This window comes from Amblyomma maculatum, chromosome 1 (assembly GCF_055883805.1).
Source record: "Amblyomma maculatum isolate TAMU_Amacu chromosome 1, ASM5588380v1, whole genome shotgun sequence".
NCBI lineage: Eukaryota > Metazoa > Arthropoda > Arachnida > Ixodida > Ixodidae > Amblyomma > Amblyomma maculatum.
Genome location: NC_139344.1, coordinates 422531642 through 422552334, shown reverse-complemented (window position 1 = coordinate 422552334; position 20693 = coordinate 422531642). Strand labels below are relative to the sequence as shown.

The window sequence follows — 20693 nt, the reverse complement described above, 5'->3', positions numbered from 1 at the left end:
CACAATTTTCATGTACATACGATCAAAATGAATCAAACAAAGTATGGACACCCAGTTCAGCAACGTAAAACTCTGTCTAGAGTAACACCCCATAGCACGCAAACACTGCTGCCAATGCAAAGAATCGTGTATTCCTGGCCAGGATGAAAGTGAAGAGGTCGGGCATCTAGAAAAGGGTAAGCTTGGCCTCACCCTTTCCATGCATTCTGTGTCCATGCCGAGGTCTTGAAGCCAGTGCATCAAATCTTCATCACGGTGATGGTCCGGCCTGTGGGCACCAGCTGAAGCTGAAATAATGCAAGAGAAGTTTGGTAAGTCTCGCTCTGACTGCATAACAGAGCAAAGAGGCGCCGCAAACGTAATGCCAGAACAAGCTCTCCACCATTCAGTACCGTGACACGCAGCACCATGACAGAGAGTGATGGCTTGACATACACTGCTGCACGTGCCGCATGTGTGTTCGATAGGTATGCGCTGCATTGCGTGTGTTACAAGTGTAATAGATGCAGAGCATGCCTACAAACACTCAATGGAAAAAGTATTCTTTTTCTCAGCCTTGCAGCACTGGCCTGCACTGATTATGTTTGTTCTCTGACACAAATTTGTGGTGACAATGATATTTTTTTGTGACCTTATAAAATTGATACCAAGATTTTACAACAAGAAAGACCCAAAACTTGAAATCGACCACGAGTACTTACAGGTAAATTAACATTCCAAACGCAAGTATTTTCATGAGCCTGGTGCACACCAAGGGTAATGGTATTTTCTTGTCCGTATAAATTTAGGATTTGGGTGAAAAGGATCTTAAAGGCCCACTGTCCACCCTCCGGTCGAAAATATTTTCTTCCCTGGTGACTGTGAGACTTCGCCCCTAGAACGCAAGGCCGCAAAATGTTTTTGAAAAGAGTAACTAATAACGCTGTTACAGCCACCGCAATCACACGATTCCGTCATGCCTCTCTCCTTCCGTTCCCTCGCAAAGGTTTTTCACTCTCCTGCCCGAGGTCGTCTAGCCTCCGCAATACAAATTCCCCTTCATCCTCCGCGTTTGGCGGGAGGTGGGGCGTGGCTCTCCGCGAGCGCAAAAAAAAAAAAAAAAAAAAAAAAAAAAAAAAAAAAAAAAAAAACCGGTTGAGGGAGCGCGCGCCGCTGGATTCAGTCTGGCCGTGGCGAGGGAAAAGCGCGCTGCGAGCGGTAGACACCCATCCTTCTCCCATCAGTCAGCGAGACGGACCAATGGACATCGTTCGCGGTACGTACGTCATTGCTGTGGCCCGTCGGGCCAGCGCAGGAAACGGGGAAGCTGGCTTCCCGGAGGAGAGCATGAGAGAGCTTTGAATTGTATTTTCGATGCTTTGCGGCGCGCGTGTCACTGTAGCATTTTGCACAGACTATCTCCGGTACCTGATCGAAACACTGGGCTCCTTTGCTTAAAAGGGCCTTCCCTGGACAGTGGCCCTTTAAAGCATTCACTAGCACAACCTACAACTGTCCCGAGATATAGCGTGCCATAAAGACAAAGAGGCACCCACTCACCTGATGGAGCAGATGATGATGGGCCTGATATTGTCACACTTGACTCCCTGCTGCCAGGGTGCACAAACCTGTTCTGGTTCAGGCTGAAGTTTAGCAGCAGGAGGAAACGAAGACGGTAGCATTGGTTAAAAAAATGCAAACAAGTTTCAACTCTTTCTATAAAACTACTTGTTCAAATGAGACAGCAACAACAACAACAAAAAAAAAAGTTTACGCCAGAACAATATTTACTACGGTCAAAGACCGCTACAACAAAGTTCATGGCGAACTGGAAGATCCTGCTGTTTGGGTATACTGCCCAGATATCAGTGATCAAACTATAGGAGTAGACAGGTTGGCGATGCATTTAGAAAAACAAATTCAGGCAAAAAAGAAAACAAAATCTCGAATTTAGCCTTTGCACAAGGCCATGGTGCCACCATGTTGGAAGGCGGTCTAGCAGACGATCATTGCTGCCTCCCATGAGTTTCCTATGGGAGCAGTTCAGAGCAACGCCATCCAGATTGGTTCATGTGCCGCTAGGGTTTTGCGATTCGCAAATCATTTGCACAAAAGAGAAGGTAACAATATTTTGGATATCAGCCAGCACTATGCATATCTGTGTTTACAGATGACAGTGTGGCAGTCATTTTATGTACTCGGCACTCAAAAGTCACATCTCACAGGCACCAGTGTGTCACTAATGAAAGCTCATTCAAAGGACACTTGCTATTTTCCTGACACACCATTCCTTTCATAGTTTTTCCGTAGTTTTCAATGACAGCAAGTCATTTTCCTTTGCAGTGCAACATCTAGTTGGGGCAGTCCAACAGTACGGCAAGCCATTATTAGTCACCCATATCAATCAAAAGTGCTACTACTGTCATTGACCTAATGTGCAATTAAGCGGAATGATTGATTTATCCAGTAAGATTAACAGTATGTCGAAGAGTAAGTTAATTAGTACGTCAACCTGCTTCATGTTGCTTTTTACCAGTTATCCACAAAAAGTGGTGTGGTATTTTGCTCCACTACCAAAGCCTTCTGAAGAGGTGAAAATGCGTCACTCTATGCAAGGACAAATTTCTCGCGTAAACGTTCAAGGTGAGTGACAATCACTTCATGCCACCAGGTATCCCTAGATTGTAGAGGCACATGGTCTGTGGCAAGGTGGTGGAGATCGACCAGTGAAGGGACGCTGAAAAACGCCGCTCCGATGCAATTTCTGGGCCCGTTATTCCTTCATCGCCTTCAGAAGTATTGTCTTTGCCATTTTCACCCTCATCTGATTGGGTAGATATATCAGAACAGAAAGTGGAGGCAACTAAACTGACATCTGGTTCCAGCGTTTCTACCAATCAGAAGACTTGAGAAGAGGGCGAAAACGACACTTCTGAAAACGATGTAAACTACAGGCCATGGTCCTGCCCAGATATTTGCCATTAAACACTGAAAAAGGGAAAAGGAGTTCTCAGCAGGACAGAGCGTAGTACTACCGTATTTACTCGCATAATGCTCGCACCCCCAACATTGGTCGTGAAAAATCGAAAATGTTTTTTTTTTCCTGGCAAAATCATCGCGCCACCATATTACCACTGCGAGAGTCGTCTGCTAGTAGTAACAAGCGCTATCTTTGGAGAGCTACTGAATCTAGCTGGCCTCGTGTGCGCTACCAGGCGGTGATAGCGTGCTCGAGTACATCATCATCATCGGCTATGCTTGTCTTTTCTTTTTACTTCCATGATGCTCATAGCCGCCATTTTGCGAGATGTCTCCGGGTCTCATGGTCATTGTTCCTTCGTTCCGTCCATGTTACTTGCTTTATTCCACCGTCTACCGTGTTCTTGGTTCCGCAGCACAATGGGGCGGTACACAAGTTATACAGCTGCTTTTAAGCTGAAAGCTTTCGAGTATGGGCTACATCATAGCAACCGCGCTGCCAGCAGTCACTTCGACGTCAACGAGTTCTGCGTAGTACGCTACTGGAGTCAGTAATTGCAGTGTCGACACGGACTCGGATTAAGTCTCTGATCAAGAGTAGAACTGTATGGTCTGCTGTGAGCATTATACCACGGAACGCGGGGAGTGGTGATGAGGCTGCGTGCAGTAAATAAAAGGCTTTAGCAATTTGTGCTTTTAGCGACCCTGTATGGCGACGCGAGTTGAAAATAAATTGAATTGAATTGAATTAAAAAGTGAGAGGTGACGGTGCACGCATACGGTACTTCTCAAATATTTCTGAGAATTTTCCGAAGCACTTCTGCCTTTCCACTGCACAGGAAAATCAGTCCACACCCGCGCACCGCTCCCCACGACGATGAGCATGCATTAGTGCGTGTGCACATACTGGGGGCTGGAATCCGCGGCCCCGCTTGAGGTCCTAGAACAGCATCATAAAATAAATCGAGACTGCGGACTTGACAGTCGAAGTATAGTAAGCTCATTCAAATTTACTGAGTACACAGTGCTGCACTTGTAAATGGTGAGAACAGGTACGCTGTTATTAGACACACAAAATAAGTAAACAGTGACAGATGAAAGAGATGTCAAGATTATGTCGACCGCGGTCCAACAGAAACAAGCAGCTGTGCTGCCTTCCAGATTGAACAAAATGTGTGAAGCGCTGCGGTTCTTCTAGTCAATGTAAAAGTGGCAGTGCACGCTCCCCACTCCCATTTCACCTCTCCGTCGCCTGGAAGCCTGACAAGTTTCTCACATTTTTCGGCAAGTATGTAGTCCCATATGAAAAAGGAATGAGGCGAGGTGTTTGCACTATTCTCAGCATCAAAGTCAGCAGTATCATGAACCACTTTATTGGTGGAACAGTGCAATAGCACATAGGAAAAAAAGAAGACAAAGTAGAGCATAGCACCCTCCTTCGTTTGCTTGTCTGCATGCCCTTGTGCTGCCTCATTAGCAGTGTTAGGTCAACTCACCTAATAGTTTATGCAATGAACCCACTTGAAGTCATTGCTGTGAATAGGGCCACAGCCACCTGGTTTATCTGTGATTCGGAACAGCAGTATGCTTGCACGTTTCGCTGCTCCCACTTCGAGCACTAAAGCAGAAGGTACCCAGCTAAGGGGGTGCCCTGAACTCTTCAGCACAAAGTCACGCAGTGCAGGTATGCTGCTCTCTAGTTAAATCATTACCACGCAGTTCACTGATGTCTCGTGAAATGGTTACAAGTGAAGGTGTGAGGTAAGGATAGTTAAAAAAACAGCACACCTACCAGCCCTCAACGAAGCGCATCTGCTGTGTACGACTGTCAAGCAGCTTCCTCAGCAGGTCTTGGTACAGGTGCTCGCTCATCTGGATGGCGTTTATCACCCTATCAGGGAGGAGAAAACAGCCACTTGGCCGGTCAGATCCAATCACTTCACAAAGGCACAAGAGGGCTCATATTCCGAGTTTATATTTATTTATTGTAGTTTATTAACCGATACTGCCAATTTCGCAGGAGATTATAGCAGGAAGGACACACAAGTAATATATATAAACTGGAACAAAAATTTTGAAGAAAAAATACTGAAATACCGGATGCAAAGCAGAGTTATTTATGGCAGTTAAGTATGAACATGAAGAGTGAATGATGTCAATCTGGAACCGGATGCTGCCACCGCTTCCGGCTCCATAGTGGTAAAATCCGGTTCCGACACTACCACTAATCAGATGGCTCGAGGTCTGGGAGATGGCAACACTTTCGATAAAGACGCAAACTCGGAATACGGACCCTGAACATATCCCAGGCCACAAAGGTCCCCACATCACTGGCATTGCAACAAACTCTTCGGGATGTAAAGAAAAGTTTGTCTGACGCAATTAAGTTGTCATCGTTACAGATATGCAGGGTAAACACTGCTGCATAAATAATTTTGCTAGGCCACAATTTCTACCCGCTTTTCAGCGAAAAAAATCTTGCGATTTAAAAATCCAGACAGACATCTCTGGCTGCCATGTTACTAGTGGGCATAAATGAGTGCTCTAATGTTGGAAAGGAAGACTCCTCATTAGGTGGCACAATACCAGCATGCAACGGTTACAGCTAGAGTCTAACACTGACTAATTTCTGCCCACCCAAACTCTGGTCCCGGGTGAAACCATGGTGCAAAACTCTAGAATCAACAGCCCAGAAACTCGTATTGCAAAGCTTTGCAGTTTTTGCTCACAACCGCAAGCATGAAGTTTTATCATTTGGTGTACGACAAAAAGTCCTGCCAGATTTATCTGGAATGTTCGTAAGCGTGAACAAATGCCTTTGAACTGTTCGCAACTGCCACAGGCAATTTCCGTGCCTTATTCGAAAGTTATTCTTCAGCTTTAAATTTAAAGCAGCTGAAAGCAGCAGATATCTAATACCTCGACGGCTGCTGAGTATGCTGCTGCAATCGGCATTACTGCTACGTTCTGTCCTCTGTGGGTTCAGTCAGTCTCGTAAAAAGTTTCAGTGCCATGTGCTGTTCGTGATGCTGTCACCACTAAGTGGCAGTACAAGAGTGCCCACTAAGACACATTCGACTGACCGGCAGCAAAACATGAAAAACCTATTAAATAACGTGTTAGAATTCAAATCTGCTCCAGAATATCGCTGCTTCGCACCAAAGCAAAAGAACCTACTTTTCGTGTATACTGTTATTTACGTCATTAGCTTCGTTTTCGAAAAAGCAAGAAAAATGGTGATATTCTTTTCTTCTTTCAAGGCCCAATTCACCTTACAGCAGGACACCTAGTATGCAATCTTAAAACCATGGTCTTAGCCAAGTGGCCACCAAAACCCCTACCATCTTCCGAAGCAATGACGGACGAGCATAAAAAGAACACTGACTGCTGAGCCTCCTCCGAGGGGATGCCCAAGGCCAGTTGCTTCTGGATGGCCGCACTGCGGGACTTGCTCGAGTTGATTGTGGACACCCCCGAGGTCGATTCGGCATCCTCCAGGTCATTGTCATCCTGGTCCTCCTGACCTAAAAGCAACAGTGACCATCACGCTATGCCCAACAATATGCCCAGCCTTTTTCGCATTCATGGGCGTGAGTGAAGGAATGGTTCAACCCTCAGCCTGTAGCAAACGCGAGGCAAATAATTTTTTGCTGGTATAGTTCTTAAACAAATGTGAATGCCACGTGCCTGCTGAAAAGAAAATGTGCAAAATGCTGACTTTGCTTCTTCACTGTGCTGTATGAAAAATGGGCTAGCCTTCCAATCATTTTGCTATCAAAACCAGACTGTTATGCACAATGAAATGCAATAAAAAGTCACAATAATCTATACATTGCTCTTAATATTTTTAGCACTGAGTGCTCATCAAATATGGTCAGACAATAACAGTGGCATAGTCTGACAAAACGCATTAGAGCAAATAACTGGTACACCTTTCGAGAAACTAGTGACATTGTATATACCGTATTTACTTGCATAATAGTACTCGCACTATCGTAATGCTCGCACCGCCAACATTGGAAGTAAAAAATTTGAATTTTTTTCCCCCTCGCATAATCATCGCACCACCGAGATTACCACCACGAGAGTCGTCTGCTAGTGGTAACAAGCGCCATCTTTGGAGTGCTACTGAACCTAGCTGGCCTCGTTGTGGGTACGCCCTACCAGCAGGTGGCGATAGTGTGCTCGGGTAGATCACTACCATCATCATACGTTATTTTTTATTTATTTTTTTTTTACCTCCATGATGCTCGTAGTCGTCGCCATTTTGCGAGGTGTCTCCGCGTCTCGTTGTCATTGTTCCTTCGTTTCGTCCGTCTTAGTTTCTTTGTTCCACCGTCTACCGCGTTCTTGGTGTTGCATCACGATGGGGCGGTACACAAGTTATACAGCTGCTTTTAATTTGAAAGCTTTCGAGTACATGCTACATCATAGCAACCGCGCTGCCAGCAGGCACTTCGGTGTCAACGAGTTCTACGTAGTACGCTACTGGAGACAGCGATTGCAGTGTCGACACAGGCTCGGGTCAAGTCTCTGATCAAGAGCAGAACTGTATGGTCTGCTGTGAGCACCATACCACGGAACGCGGGAAGTGATGATGAGTCTGCGTGCAGTAAATAAAGTGCTTTAGCAATTTGTGCTTTTGGTGACCTTGTAGTTTTATAACAAGTTTAAGTTCTGCTTGAGAGTAATGTTTTGGTTATATTTACAATAGCTGGGCTAAGGGTCCTGATTCACACCTATTTAAATTTGTTTTTAGCAAGAGCATTATGAGAGTAAATACGGTACGTGAGCTTAATGCAGTTGAATCTCAGTTATATCAGACATGGTTATTGAAAATTATTGGTTATAGTGAACATTCAGTTTTCATCGAAGAAATCTTTTAGTTTTTAACCAAACTAGGTAAGTCATAAGATGGGTAGAAATGTTTTCAAGTCTCACAGTAAATACCTGGTCTACCTGCAAATATCAGGCATTTGCCACCACTTTGCCCCATACATTTTGTCAAGAAATTCACATGAAATTCAGATAGCATCTGAAAACCTGGCCAAAAAAATTCAACATAGGAAGGCCATCCTCAGTTATTCCCATGCACACTCAGTGCCTGCAGTGGAAAATAAAGTGATTACACTGAACCTTGATGAACAAGTCTATAACAATGCCCTACAAAACATACTGGTTTGGTTTGGCTTGAGGTGTTTAATGTTCCAAAGTGACTTAGGCTATGAGAGGTGCCATAGTGGAGGGCCCTGGGTAATTTTGATTGACTGGGGTTATTTAACATGTGACATTGTACAATGTACACACACTGCATTTTACCTTCATCAAAATGTGGCTGGTATCGAACTAATGTTCCTGAGCTCAGCTTTCGCCCCCAGCCACTATGCCACTGTAACAGGGTACAAAGCACATTCTTTACTGCTGCTTTGTACTTCGGCTCATTTCGGTACCAATGTGCCATGCCTCCGCAGCTGATAGCAAAGCTTGAACGGACTCCATTCTCACCTTAAACCACCAATGCACGCAATAATTCAAATGGTGCAAAGTAAAAGTATTGGCACTTGTTTCAGGCAGTTGTTGCCACTAATGCCTAAGTTTTATCCCAAAAAAGTGTTCCAAGTTTTTCTTTCCCTTTCATTCCTCCACAAACCCTGCAGTATAAATCATTTGTTCCTAGAAAAGCATGCTTGGTACTAGCAGTGCTGTATTATGACCACTGAAGGAACATGCTCTATGCCTCCATGTAGAGCACGGTGTTAGAAGTAGTTTAGGTGATACGACGGCGCGCCTCCGCCATGCAACCGCCGCGGAGAACATTGGGACGAACTTCCCCAGCAAGCCGAGAGGTGGCGCCACACTGAGCCGGGCCGCCGGGCTGGAAGGGCCGGCAGCGTCCGCGCCTGGAGATAGAAACGTTCGCACGTGCGGGTCGTGTCATTTGGTAGCCAGCCTTTGTGTGGTGTTTGACGGTCGTCGGCGCTCTCCTGTTCACGAGAATTGTTACACGCAGAAGCGATAATTCTAAACGACCGTTGTGTCCAGTCTCGCAGTGTTCGAGTAAGTTATGGGAAAGTGACGGCATGGGGAGAAAGTGCTTCGTTCCTCGATGTAACTCCAGTTACAAGACGTGCTCTGAAAAGGTGTCCCTGTTTGCTGCAAGAACAATGACTTACACTGGCCACGCAGACTTTGGAGACGAGGTTCAAGCGCCTAACCAATTGGCAGACCATGAACTAGTCTTCGCGTTTCGCTCTTTTGGGGAAAATTATTTCCAACCTATCGCAGTCTTCGCAAGCCATGGGCCAACAAAAGGGACCATATTGGCACAACTTATAATAAAGGCTATCCTTCACTTGTTGATGCAATTGTATGTGACGGTGCTGCAACCAATTGGTCAATGTGGAAACATTTCGGTGTAACAGGAGCTCCAGACGGCGCCAAAAATAGCTTCTTGAACCCTGCATGCGACAACCGCAATGTTTTTGTTTTTTTCGGACGCACCACACCTCATCAAATGTGTACGCAATCGCCTGTTACAATACAAAATGTTTTGCATAAATGGGAGCCGAGTGCTGTGGTCGCATTATGACAAGCTGTATGTAGAGGACACAAAATTTGAAGGCCGACTCAGGGCATGTCCAAAACTCTGTCGTTTTCTCATTTGAACCCAACTTTCACAGAAAAGATAGGAGTAAAGCTGGCTACTCAGCTATTTAGTATGAGCGTCGCGAACGGCTTGCAGTTTTATTCCAAGCGAGAGGTCGAGGGACTCAGAAACGTAGAAAGTACAGTTGAGTTCACAATCAGAATGAATAATTTGTTTGACGCATTAAATCGCAGACATGCAAACGAAGGCCTGAGGTTGGGTGGTCAGGGTCTTAAGGTGCTGGAGTCTTCTTTACAGTGGCTAAATGAGTGGCAGAAAGATGTCAAGGCTGGAAAAATTGATCCCGGTAGCTTTTTATCGGACTCAACTGCTCAAGGGCTGCGAGTGACAATTCTTTCAACAATCCAGCTTTCTACACACCACCTGGAAACATGTGACTTCAAGTATGTCTTGACCGCAAGATTTAATCAGGATGCCCTGGAAAAGTTTTTTGGCGTAATCCGTCATGCAGGTGGCCAAAATGAACACCCCTGCCTGCCAACTTTTCTGCAGCTTTACAATATGCTGTCTATTTACAGTCTCATGAGACCGCCTAAGTGCGGGAATTGCCAGTTGGAGGCTAAAGAAGAACCACGTCTGCTGAGTCTGTCTGATCTGACAGCCGCATTTTTAGAAGATGCGCCCAGTAAGTCTCGATTGGAAGAGCTTAAGGCAAGACTTGATAGCTATGTGGAGAGCGAAATTGAATGCGAGGCTGTGTTTGAGAATGTCTCCGTGGAAACCAGTGCGACAGACTGCATTGTTTACTATGTGACAGGCTTTCTGACGAGGAAGCTACTGAAAACCACTAGTTGTTCAAAGTGTAGACTAGGGTTAGTAGCCACAGATGATGTGGCAAGAAAGCCTGAAGCAGCTCTCGTTTTATGCAAAACACGTGGAGGGCTTAAACATCCTCACTTTGCGCTCTTCTACTTTATGAAGCAGACAGAAGAAATATTTCAGAAGCACGCTGACAATAAACAAGTGTATGACATAGCCATAGACTATGCGCTAGAAAACTTCACTCTATCTTTTCCATCTGCGGAACATAAAAGAGATATAATGGCACAAGTGTTAGACTATACGTAGGATTGCGAATGCGCCAGTACTGCAAACAGCTCAAGAAAAATGAGCCGAACAAAAGCCAAAACCTTCGAAAACTGTCAAAGCTGGCATAAGCAGTAGTCCGACTTTCTATTGAATGTAATGGGCTCCCATGAGATCATAACCTCATCAAAGTTGAACATAAGATGAATGCTCCAAGTATTATTAGGAAACCAGCCAGCACGCAAGCAAAAGGTCATGAGATGTTCGATACGAACTATTTATTAAAAACCGAGAAAGAAAAATTTCTTAACGCGCGCTGAGCGCCTGCAGTCAACGTTTAAGTTGCTGGGCTGTCCGGCTTTTCCACTCCCAGTACAGACTCCTCACAACCCTCATTTGGATCAAAATATTTTATTGAAAAGCAAGAGATGCGTATTTTCACGTCGCAAACAAAGCTAAGTGTTCACTGCAAAAACTTCTGCCTTCTGTTACATGTCATTCGGCCTGCTTGATCATCCTTATATTATGATGACCCTGCATGCAAATCTTAGCGAAAGATGCACATTTTTTGGTGAGGTGTGGTTAAAGATGTGTATTACTTTTACAGTAGGTACAGCTTTGCAATGTGTCGTGTATATTTTTTGTCTGCTGTTGCTGTAAATATTTTGTTAAAAATATCGTCACTACTGTATTTGTCCCTAATTAACAAGTGCTATCATTGCTGCTTATTGCCCTGCTTCACTGGCGTTTGTCAAAATAAATCATGTGCATCCCAGACTCTGCCAATTTACTTGCCTCATTTCCTCTGCGCTACAGAATCTCATCTGCAGCTTGTCTGCAGCTTCACACAATTACTAGCTTGATATTAAAAGTATAGATATATATATTGCCTAGCCTCATGAACCGAGTGGGTGGCATTAGGTATGGGAAAAATAAATATTAAAATGGTGAACATAGATTATATTAAATAGCGCTACGCCGCCCCACAGCACCTAACCATTGCGTCCGCAGTTCGGTACATCGCGATCAACGGCTATTTCGTGCTCAAAACCGCTTTTATTTGATTGGCATGCACGCTAAGGTGTTTCGCGCTAACAGTGCCATGTAACGTTAATGGTATCCGCTTAAGGCGAGTAAATGCATCGTCAGAGTTCACATGATCACCCATAGGGCAGGACGAGAAACAGGCTCGACGACCGGCACGGGCGGCCCTACTCACGCTAGCGCCATCTCGGGGCGGACGACGGAAGTTGGTACAAATGTTTGCCGCCTCCCGAGGCGTCGTCGTATCACCTAAACTACTTCTAACACCATGATGTAGAGTGCTTGTCCATCCAGTGGATAAAAGAATACTCAGTATGTTCAACAGGAAGTCAGTGCACTTGTAGCAAAGCGTGTATCAGCTGCATTTGCATTTCTGCTCGCAGTACGACCCTGCCTGCATAAAAACGACCAGGCAAAAAAAAATGAGGAGGTCAGCATCAAGCCTCCATGGGAAACCATGCACTCACCGTAGGAAAGGATCTCACTGGCCACCTGGGCTGCGTTCATGACGAGCGAGTCCAGGGCAAACATCCAGTGGGGCTTGATGCTTTGGTTGCGCAACACTTCGTTCACCTGCACATAACAGCCCCACACGCTGTCAGCCTCCACAGAGGGCGCCCGTTTGGAAAGCGCTAGGCCGTCAATACTTGCCAGCAGAACCATGGCCCTCTAGTGGCACACAAAGAGAACAGAGAGAGCCAATTCAGAGAACCGAGGTGAAAGCTTAGGGGGAGACCCCTAAGGGGCGCCACTAGCCACAGTCGGCGACCAAAACATAGATGCTCATGGCAGCGGCCGAACACATACATGAAAGGCATACTTCCCGCATCATTAAGAGAGAGATTCCAGAACTAATCGGATGAAGAAAGCAGACAATAGAGGGAGAGAGAGGTCTTATGCAGATATAGTTCGCTTAGGGCCCTATGCACTTACAGCACTTTGAAAGAGGTAAAGGGCCACTGCCAGCTGGTTCAGAGCCTTGTGGTCGTGGTTTGCTTCTTGTTTGAGCTTTCCTGCGCACGACACAAACATTAGCAGGGTATTAGGCACGAAGAGTCGGACACGACTGAACGCCTGAACTGAACTGGGCCATAATGTACAGCACAGGATGCGATAAAGCAAAAACAAAATCAAACATTGACTGAACTCAAGAAAGCTGCTCGAACTCAACTTTGTGATTAACAGTTCGCCCAGCATTTCAGGCGCAGTTCCCCAAAGCAGCGCAGAGGTTCAGAATTTTTGTCACTTTGAAAACCCTTACAAGCTCTCACTGTATTACATGCACCAAGTTGGCTGTACCATTGTGCACACACAAAGAGGCACATCGAGAAATACCAATCACTCAACATTAGCCGCATGACGATACTCTGCTCTAAAATACTACAGGCTATAAGCGTGACTTGGAGGGCACATGATGGGCACTGATTTAAAACACCCAACCAATGAAAAAGTACTACAATGTCTCAGAGACGTGATGAGCCCGACCTGCCCTTCGGTAAAACCTCAACTAGAGACAAACGAATAACCAAAGCCCACTCACCAATAATGTGCTGAAGGCTTGTTTTATTCTGTTCTGGGATGTAGTTTTTGAAACCATCAATGAGGGCCAGGAGTTGTTCCTGCAGACAAAATTGCACAAAAATGACGCTGACAAAAGGTGGTATTGTTCGGTTGTGTATTGTGGTATTGTGTACACAAATTGAAATGACTGCATACTACTACATTTGCTTGCGTAATGAACAGACTTTTTTTGCAAGAAAAATTGGCATCAGTTAGGAGGGAGGGTTCATTATGTAGAAAAAAAAACTTGAGTGAAGTTTTTCTTTTTTTCTAGTTATCCATCCTTTTATCCATCAATCATCAATGAAAGCACGCGATCAGCAATCATGATCATGACGCTGGTTTTTAGCATGGCTGGCTTCAAAAGGAGCGTTCCAAAGATTTTGTGGAAGTGGATGGCGCCCGCCTCAACCACAGCATGATAAAGCGAACATAGTGTCGAGCAAGCCTTGACGACTGCAAGCGCTAATGTCAAAAGCACTACGGTCAAGTACGTCTTGGCGCGCTGCCAAGGAATGCACTGAGGCCTGTGACAAAGGTGTTCCGACACAAAGAGATGCGTTAACGGATAACACTTCCTTTTTTTCTCAAATTCTCAGCCACAAAATTGGGGGGGTGGGTTCATTAGGTGAAGAAACGCAGTACATCAATACAATAAATAAAACATTCATGAAATGCGAAAAACATTCTATGAAGGGTCACCAATAGTGCAGCTAACCATGCATGGAATGTGCCGGTGAAAAGCAAAAAACAGATTTTGTGTGTGCCTAGCCGAGTGTCCTTCAGGACCCCTACTGTGGGAAATAAAGTTTTACCAAACCAAACTAATGCTACCATGTAAACTGGTAGAACTGCAAGAAAATGCACGTGTAAAAACCACAGATGACTATCTCATTTTTAATGCAGTTCCCAGATACCGCCACTCCCGATTCAATGATGTGCATACCTTACGAGTGGAGGTGTCTTGAAGCAAAATGAGAGAAATTTCATTTGAGTACTTTTCTCTCAGAAAGCAGTGAACATCAACCTCCAAAAGAACAACAAGTATAGCACATAGAGCCCAGACAACCTCAAAAACTGCTATCTTGTCAGTGATGCTGATGCGAAGCTTAGAGCTGAAGAAGAAAGAAAAAACAAATGTTACCTTCGTAATCACCAGCTCGTCTCCACTGTCTTGGTACAGCTTGTTCATCCATATGTCACAAATCTGTACGGCAGAAAAAAAGGGGGCAAAATGTTTTAAAGTTCTGCAGCAAACAAATTTGCAGAAAACAACGAAAAAGAAGGAAGGGTCATGACATAATTGGTTATTCTATTTTGCCCATGCCTTGTTGACGTTTCTTGTGGTTTGTTGTAAATGAGCGACAATGAGCATTAGAGTCACTAGGTGCCCGTTCAAGGAAGTACATATACTGAAACCTATTCCAAAAGACAATTTCTGCATTTCTCCGAACAAAATGTGAATCACAAACTGTTATACAAGTCCAGCCAACTAAAAGATGCATATTTTGCCTCAAGCAAGAGTAACATCTAAAGCTGACAAGCCATCACAAATTAAATCATCCATCCGACTTTGCCCCGAGTGTGTAATTTATCACAAAATCGTTCCTACCAGCGACCATAAACATCTCTAGCAAAACTCAAGTAACTAGTGTGCTGTGCGGATGATGACTGTTAATGATAAATACAAAAGCACAAAATCACGGAATATTTTGGGAAACCACCGGTAAACCCCAATGCCAGCGTCTATCTACAGGCTCCACAAAGCACATACAAAAATTCTAGGTGGCACTTTAGACAACTAAAGAGCGATGAGGTGAAAGCATCTGTTGCGTGGTGGTCCGAAGCCCTCAACTATGTCACCTCTTTCTCTTTTTTTTCACTCCCACCTTCCTCCTTTTCCTTACGGCTCAGTTAAAGTGTTCGAGGATAATTGTGACGGATACTGCGCCTTTTTGTCCTTTTAAACCAATTTGAAACGCCACTGATACCTGCTGTACAACATCCGCTTCTAATGCTGTGTGGTGTGGCGTTCAAGGAAGCACCAAATGAAAGGAGCCGCATGGACGCGTGGACCTAACACCCAGCGGGGCAGCTTCATATAAGCGTGAATTGCCAGGTGATGTCATCAGTGACATCTTGACCAGATGTGACATCATTATGACGTCACTTCCGGTATTAGATATGGTGTCATGATGACGTCATATTCGGTCATGACGTCACCATCTGATGACATCATAGTCACACTCATTTCAAGGCATGGTATACTACACCACCGATTGAAGTCATTAATTTCCAAGACCGAACACACTACACCACTGATGATGTCATCAATTTCAAGGTACGACATACTACACTACTGATGATGTCATCAATTTCAAAGCACGACATGCCAACACCACTAATGACGTCATCAAACTAAAGCGTTACAGACGGACACATTGGTTGCCGGGAGCATGAGCCATTAAAGGTTTTCGCCTTAATACTCCAGTCCATGTTTGTGCTTGGGCTCTATGACGGGTAAAGAAACAATTGCGGGTACCCACCGTGCCACCGTCCTCCTCAAGCACGCGCAGGATGGTCTGGCGTCGCTGCGAGTCCTTCTTGAGGAGGTAGAAGCCACCCGACTCCTGGTCCACGGATGAGCCATCCACGGGTGGGCTGAGCAGGCCTGAACTGCATCGTCGCATGCCGCTCTCTGACGTCTCCGAGCTGCATATGCAACCCCAACCGCAACACCACGCCCTTCGAGGTCTGTGCCATTCGTTTAAATGGTTGTTCGCAGCCATCAAATGTGCCCGAAGCTCTAAGCTTTCACTATCACTGTTGCCTTCAGGCAATTCTGTAGGATACAAGAAAATGGCTGAAAACATGTGAAAGCCTGCGCTATATCCTCTATACACACATTGTATATATATATATTACACACATTATATATTTATTTATTTTATTTTATTTAACAATACTGTTAACCCTCAAGCGAGGGTCCTTACAGGGAGGGTATGGAAACTTCGTAGAAAATAGAATCATTCACAATCACTAAATACATCAGCAGAAGACAGTACATTCGTTCAAGCATCAAATAGCACTTTCAAGCAGATGGTCATCCAGAGATCGCTCAAATTCATGCAGATCATTCTGTTCTACAACACTCATTGGCAAGTCATTCCACATTTCAATTACATGGGGGAAGAAGGAATTTCTGAAAGCTTCACTATGGGCGTAGTACGGCTGAATTATCCGACTATGATTTGTTCTAGAACTCCGTTTGCCTGGCGCTTGTATATATGTTTCCTTTTGAATGTTTACCTGTCCTTGGAGCATCTGGAATAGTAGCTTTAGGCGATTTTTTTCTCTACGTATTTCTAATGAATCCAGGTTACAGGAAGAAAGCATATCTGTAACTGAGGCTGTCCTTCGATATCGGCAACAAATAAAGCGTACTGCGTACCTCTGAACTCTTTCTAATTGTTTCTTTAAATAATTCTGTTTAGGACTCCATACTACTGACGCATACTCAAGGATTGGTCTCACAAAAGTTTTATATGCAATTAGTTTTACATCTCGTGTAGCATTCTCCAATTTTTTTCTCAAAAAACATAACCTCTGGTGTGCTTTAGAGCACACCTCTTCTATATGTGTGCCCCAATTTAAATTTTGTGTTATTGTCATTCCTAGATACTTAAACTGAGTTACGTTTACCAAACACTTGTCACCAATGAAATATGGGAACGAAAGAACAGATTTCTTCGTTGTAATGTGCATGTACGTTGATTTGGAATAATTTATTTCCATGTTCCATTTTTTGCACCATTCGCTTAATGCCTGTAAAGAGTTGTTAATTCTAAGCTGGTCTTCCGTGTTTCTAACTGTGGAATAAATTAAACAGTCATCTGCGAATAGCTTCAGTCGTACATTCGGTTCCATGACAGCAGAGATATCATTAATATACACCAAAAATAACAATATATAATAATATAATAATATAATATAACAATATAATATGTGTATAGTTCTCTTGCCATCGTCCACAGTCCCATCGTTTTTCTGCCTTTTTCAGTATGGCCTGTCAGTTCCAGGTGCACTTTTTAGGCTTGCAGGGAATGACTAGCTATTTGTCAAGAAAATCACAGCTCAGTGGTAATCTCTTCCTTTAATTTCACAAGCTTTACAAACAATCCCTGCAACCACCATATTGAGGCTCTAGCTACTGCACCAAGCTTCAGTTTAGAATGCAGTAACATAGCTTCAGTTTTCGGACAGCTACTCCCTCGAGTCACAAGCATTTCCATCTAAAATTACACAAACACATGGTGTAATTTTTACCCACTTGTGAGTCTCTAAGACAACAAGACAAGGACCTGCAATCCATTCACTTGGGAATTAGATATTCAGATTGAAGAAGGTCCTGAAGCCACAAGACTATGAGTTCAACGACTCTTTTATTGGTAGCTATGCCTCTTTCATTCGAGAATGCTCACTACCCTTCCGCTCAACACTCCCTCCCCCCCCCCCCCCCCCCCCCAAGACTATCCCTAACCATAACTAACACTAGCACAATTTACCACAAAACGAAACCCCTGCATTATGTGTAAGCCACGTGTTACGACAAACAGCACTCGGTCAGGGGCAGCATAGAGTCTTCGTATACCAAGTCCCCGACTCTGCCAACAGTGCAACTGTAAAAATGCAAGCAGACATACTAAGCTCTACACTTACCAGAAGGCATGCTGCAAACCCACTAGGGCAGGCAGAAGACAGGAGATATGACAGAGTGAACTAAACACAAGAAACGTTTTTCACCTCACATCAACAGGACGAACAGCTGCATTTGCTTGGGCGTGAAGCATCGCTGAATGTCACTATGACAGGGTGTGGAGTGGTGTGAGACAAAGAGCGTGCTCTAACGTCTAAATGTGGGGCCCGTGAGTAAGCGAAATAGACTCCTGAGGCCAAGTCAAAAGTCATAGGTGCCGAATGTCCTACAGGACTGGACATTGTACTCGGACAGAAAATTACAAAATAAGGCTGTGAACTGGTATTGCTGGTACCAGGCATCCAAATAAGCAGTACAAGGAATAACGAAGGATGGGTCATGACATAATTGATTATTCTATTTTGACCATGCCTTGTTGGCTTCAACAGCTATTATTTGTAATGTTTCAGCTCCAACCTGCAGAAGGCTACATGAGAGTTAGCACCTAGTACAAACGTTCTCCTATATTTTTTTTTTGTTACCTCAAGTCTGTCTGCAGAAAACAACTATATACCAATTGGACCACTCAGAAGCTCTCTGCACAGTGCATAGTAGGACGAACTGTTTGAATACCCAAAGCATTGAAAAATAAATGCTCGAAATAACCTTCTTCTCGTAACAGGTAAATTATAAAAAGAAAAAGCTATGGAGACTCGATAACACGATCTGCCACGCTAGTTGGTTGCAATCCATGTGTACCAGCAGCGCGAACACAATAAGGAAAAAAGATGGAGATAGGACAGGTCTGTCCTGCCTCCATTTTTCCTGATTGTGTTGGCGTTGGTGATACAAATGCACAGACTGGCAATGCAGCCTTCAAATATATTTAATGCGGTAAACTTTAAAGTGTGATTAGGAGAAGCTAAAGAGGAGTTTGTAGGAACGGCTACATTACCCGAAGGAGAACGTCGAGGGTGACCGTGGAATCGCATCCGTTGGACTCGTGGCCGGTGCAGAGCTAAGAAGAAAGGATGTCCTAGATTCAGGAGGGGGAGAGGCCAGGGAGCGTTTTTTTTCCCCCAACAACCACAGCACAGTGGGGACACAGGTAAAGTTGCGAGAGAGAGAGAGAGAGAGAGAGAGAGAGAGAGAGAGAGAGAGAGAGAGAGAGAGAGAAACGAACCAGAGAAAAAGGCACAATCAAGAAAAAAAGAATAGGGAATGGAGAATAAGAGGCGAGAAAAACAAAAAAGAAAGAACAAAAAAACTGATGTTAGGGAGCCAGCCGCATGCAAGAAAACGCTGCGCCATGCTCGCAAAGCACTGCTAAACTAGTTAGTGCAGCCAGCCCAGAAGCTTGCTACGTACTAAGCCACACTTTGCAGTTCTAAATCTACCCAGCTGCATTGATATTTGCAGAGAGAAGCCCAGGCCAGTCTAAAGGCAAGCTTCATTACATTCCAAGCAAAGTAGTAACCAGCTCTGCGGCTCTGCATGTAATGTGCCACCATGAGCGACGTCCTCAAAGTACTTAAAGGGACAGAACACTTCCCTCTTAAGTGTTCAATTTTTTTTCGGCGCAATGTAAAACTTCCTGCCTCGAGTGGCCGATTCTGCAGCAGTTTTGCCAGAAGTGGTGTGGAAAAATTTTACTGATAATTTTTGATCAGCTCATGCACCCGCTTTTATCTAATCTGATGCTGGTAATAAAGTAATTTATCATAAACTACTATAATTTCACCCCGAGAACAGTAATTAGACATTTTTTGATAAACAGTAGCATCAAGTTGTTTCTACACCCAAGGGTGTTACGGCATAGCCCCATACGTGCCATGGACAGAAGTTTTAGTGGACCATGGTTACCGCTTCAAGCAAAAAATTCAAATCACTGCTGCACCATCCAGTGACAAATGCTAAAAGTACATCATAAGCGATGCGAAAGAAGGCTGGTTTTTGCCGACAGGTGCAACAGCGACATTTTCCCAAGATGTGGTCACGATGCTTACTAGAGTGATAATTACAGCGTTTCGCTGCAAAAGACGACATCAGTCGCTTTCAAGCAACCTTCAGTACCAAGTTAAAATTATAAACCCTCACTCCTTGGATATTGTAGAGCTTGATCTAAGATCCTTTCGTTTCCATCATAATTCTATTACATATATTGGTCAGTGTTCTGTCCCTTTAAACTGCATCTCGCCGTAACCGCCTAAGTTCCACGGACAAGTCTTAAGCCCAGGTGCAGCCGAACAGGCATGTGTCGTCGCAAAAACTTAAAACAACACGTGCCGAAACCAGCAGCCAGTGTCACATTTTGGTTTGTCTGCTCCATGGTTACCTTGAAAAGCAGCTTCACAGCAGCGGGTAAAACCTACGAGCTGGAAATCAGTGCTAAAATGCCTGAAACAGATTGAGTCCTACATATGTACAGTCACGAAAAAAAAAGTGGTGTGCACCACTCCAGCTTCAGTTAGACTGCACTGCTGAGCTGCTTTCAAGCAACGTCTTCCTCTAGAGAGACACGTGACAGATTGCTCGTTCTGATCTACGGTGCTCCTGCTTTGGGAAGACACAGAAAGGCATCGTGTCTCGTGCTCTTCAAAACTGTGCATATCACCACATAAACACTTAAATGGCCTCTGGGAATTAAGATCTTCTGTTCTAAGTGTCTGTGGCTACATGGCACAAGCTCCTTTGTCTCAATGGGCCTTACAGATCAATGCAGCTGAGCGTAGAAAACAAAAA

General features: G+C 44.4%; 1 protein-coding gene across 11 annotated transcripts in view; it reads right to left on the bottom strand.

The window, feature by feature from the left end:
- The window catches only part of Ask1 (apoptotic signal-regulating kinase 1), a 177056-nt gene that overhangs the window by 17805 nt on the left and 138558 nt on the right, over positions 1–20693 (bottom strand). For 5 of the 11 annotated variants that reach the window (XM_084598099.1, XM_084598126.1, XM_084598119.1 and 2 more), the window contains 10 exons: positions 18907–18987; positions 15802–15967; positions 14400–14462; positions 13236–13314; positions 12629–12708; positions 12163–12268; positions 6344–6482; positions 4751–4849; positions 1540–1622; positions 193–287 (listed from right to left, as the gene is read on the bottom strand). In XM_084598099.1, coding sequence (XP_084454225.1) covers positions 193–287; positions 1540–1622; positions 4751–4849; positions 6344–6482; positions 12163–12268; positions 12629–12708; positions 13236–13314; positions 14400–14462; positions 15802–15967; positions 18907–18987 — 991 coding nt within the window. The remainder of the gene's footprint in view (positions 1–192; positions 288–1539; positions 1623–4750; positions 4850–6343; positions 6483–12162; positions 12269–12628; positions 12709–13235; positions 13315–14399; positions 14463–15801; positions 15968–18906; positions 18988–20693) is intronic. The other 6 variants (XM_084598108.1, XM_084598147.1, XM_084598103.1 and 3 more) reach the window with 3 other exon arrangements.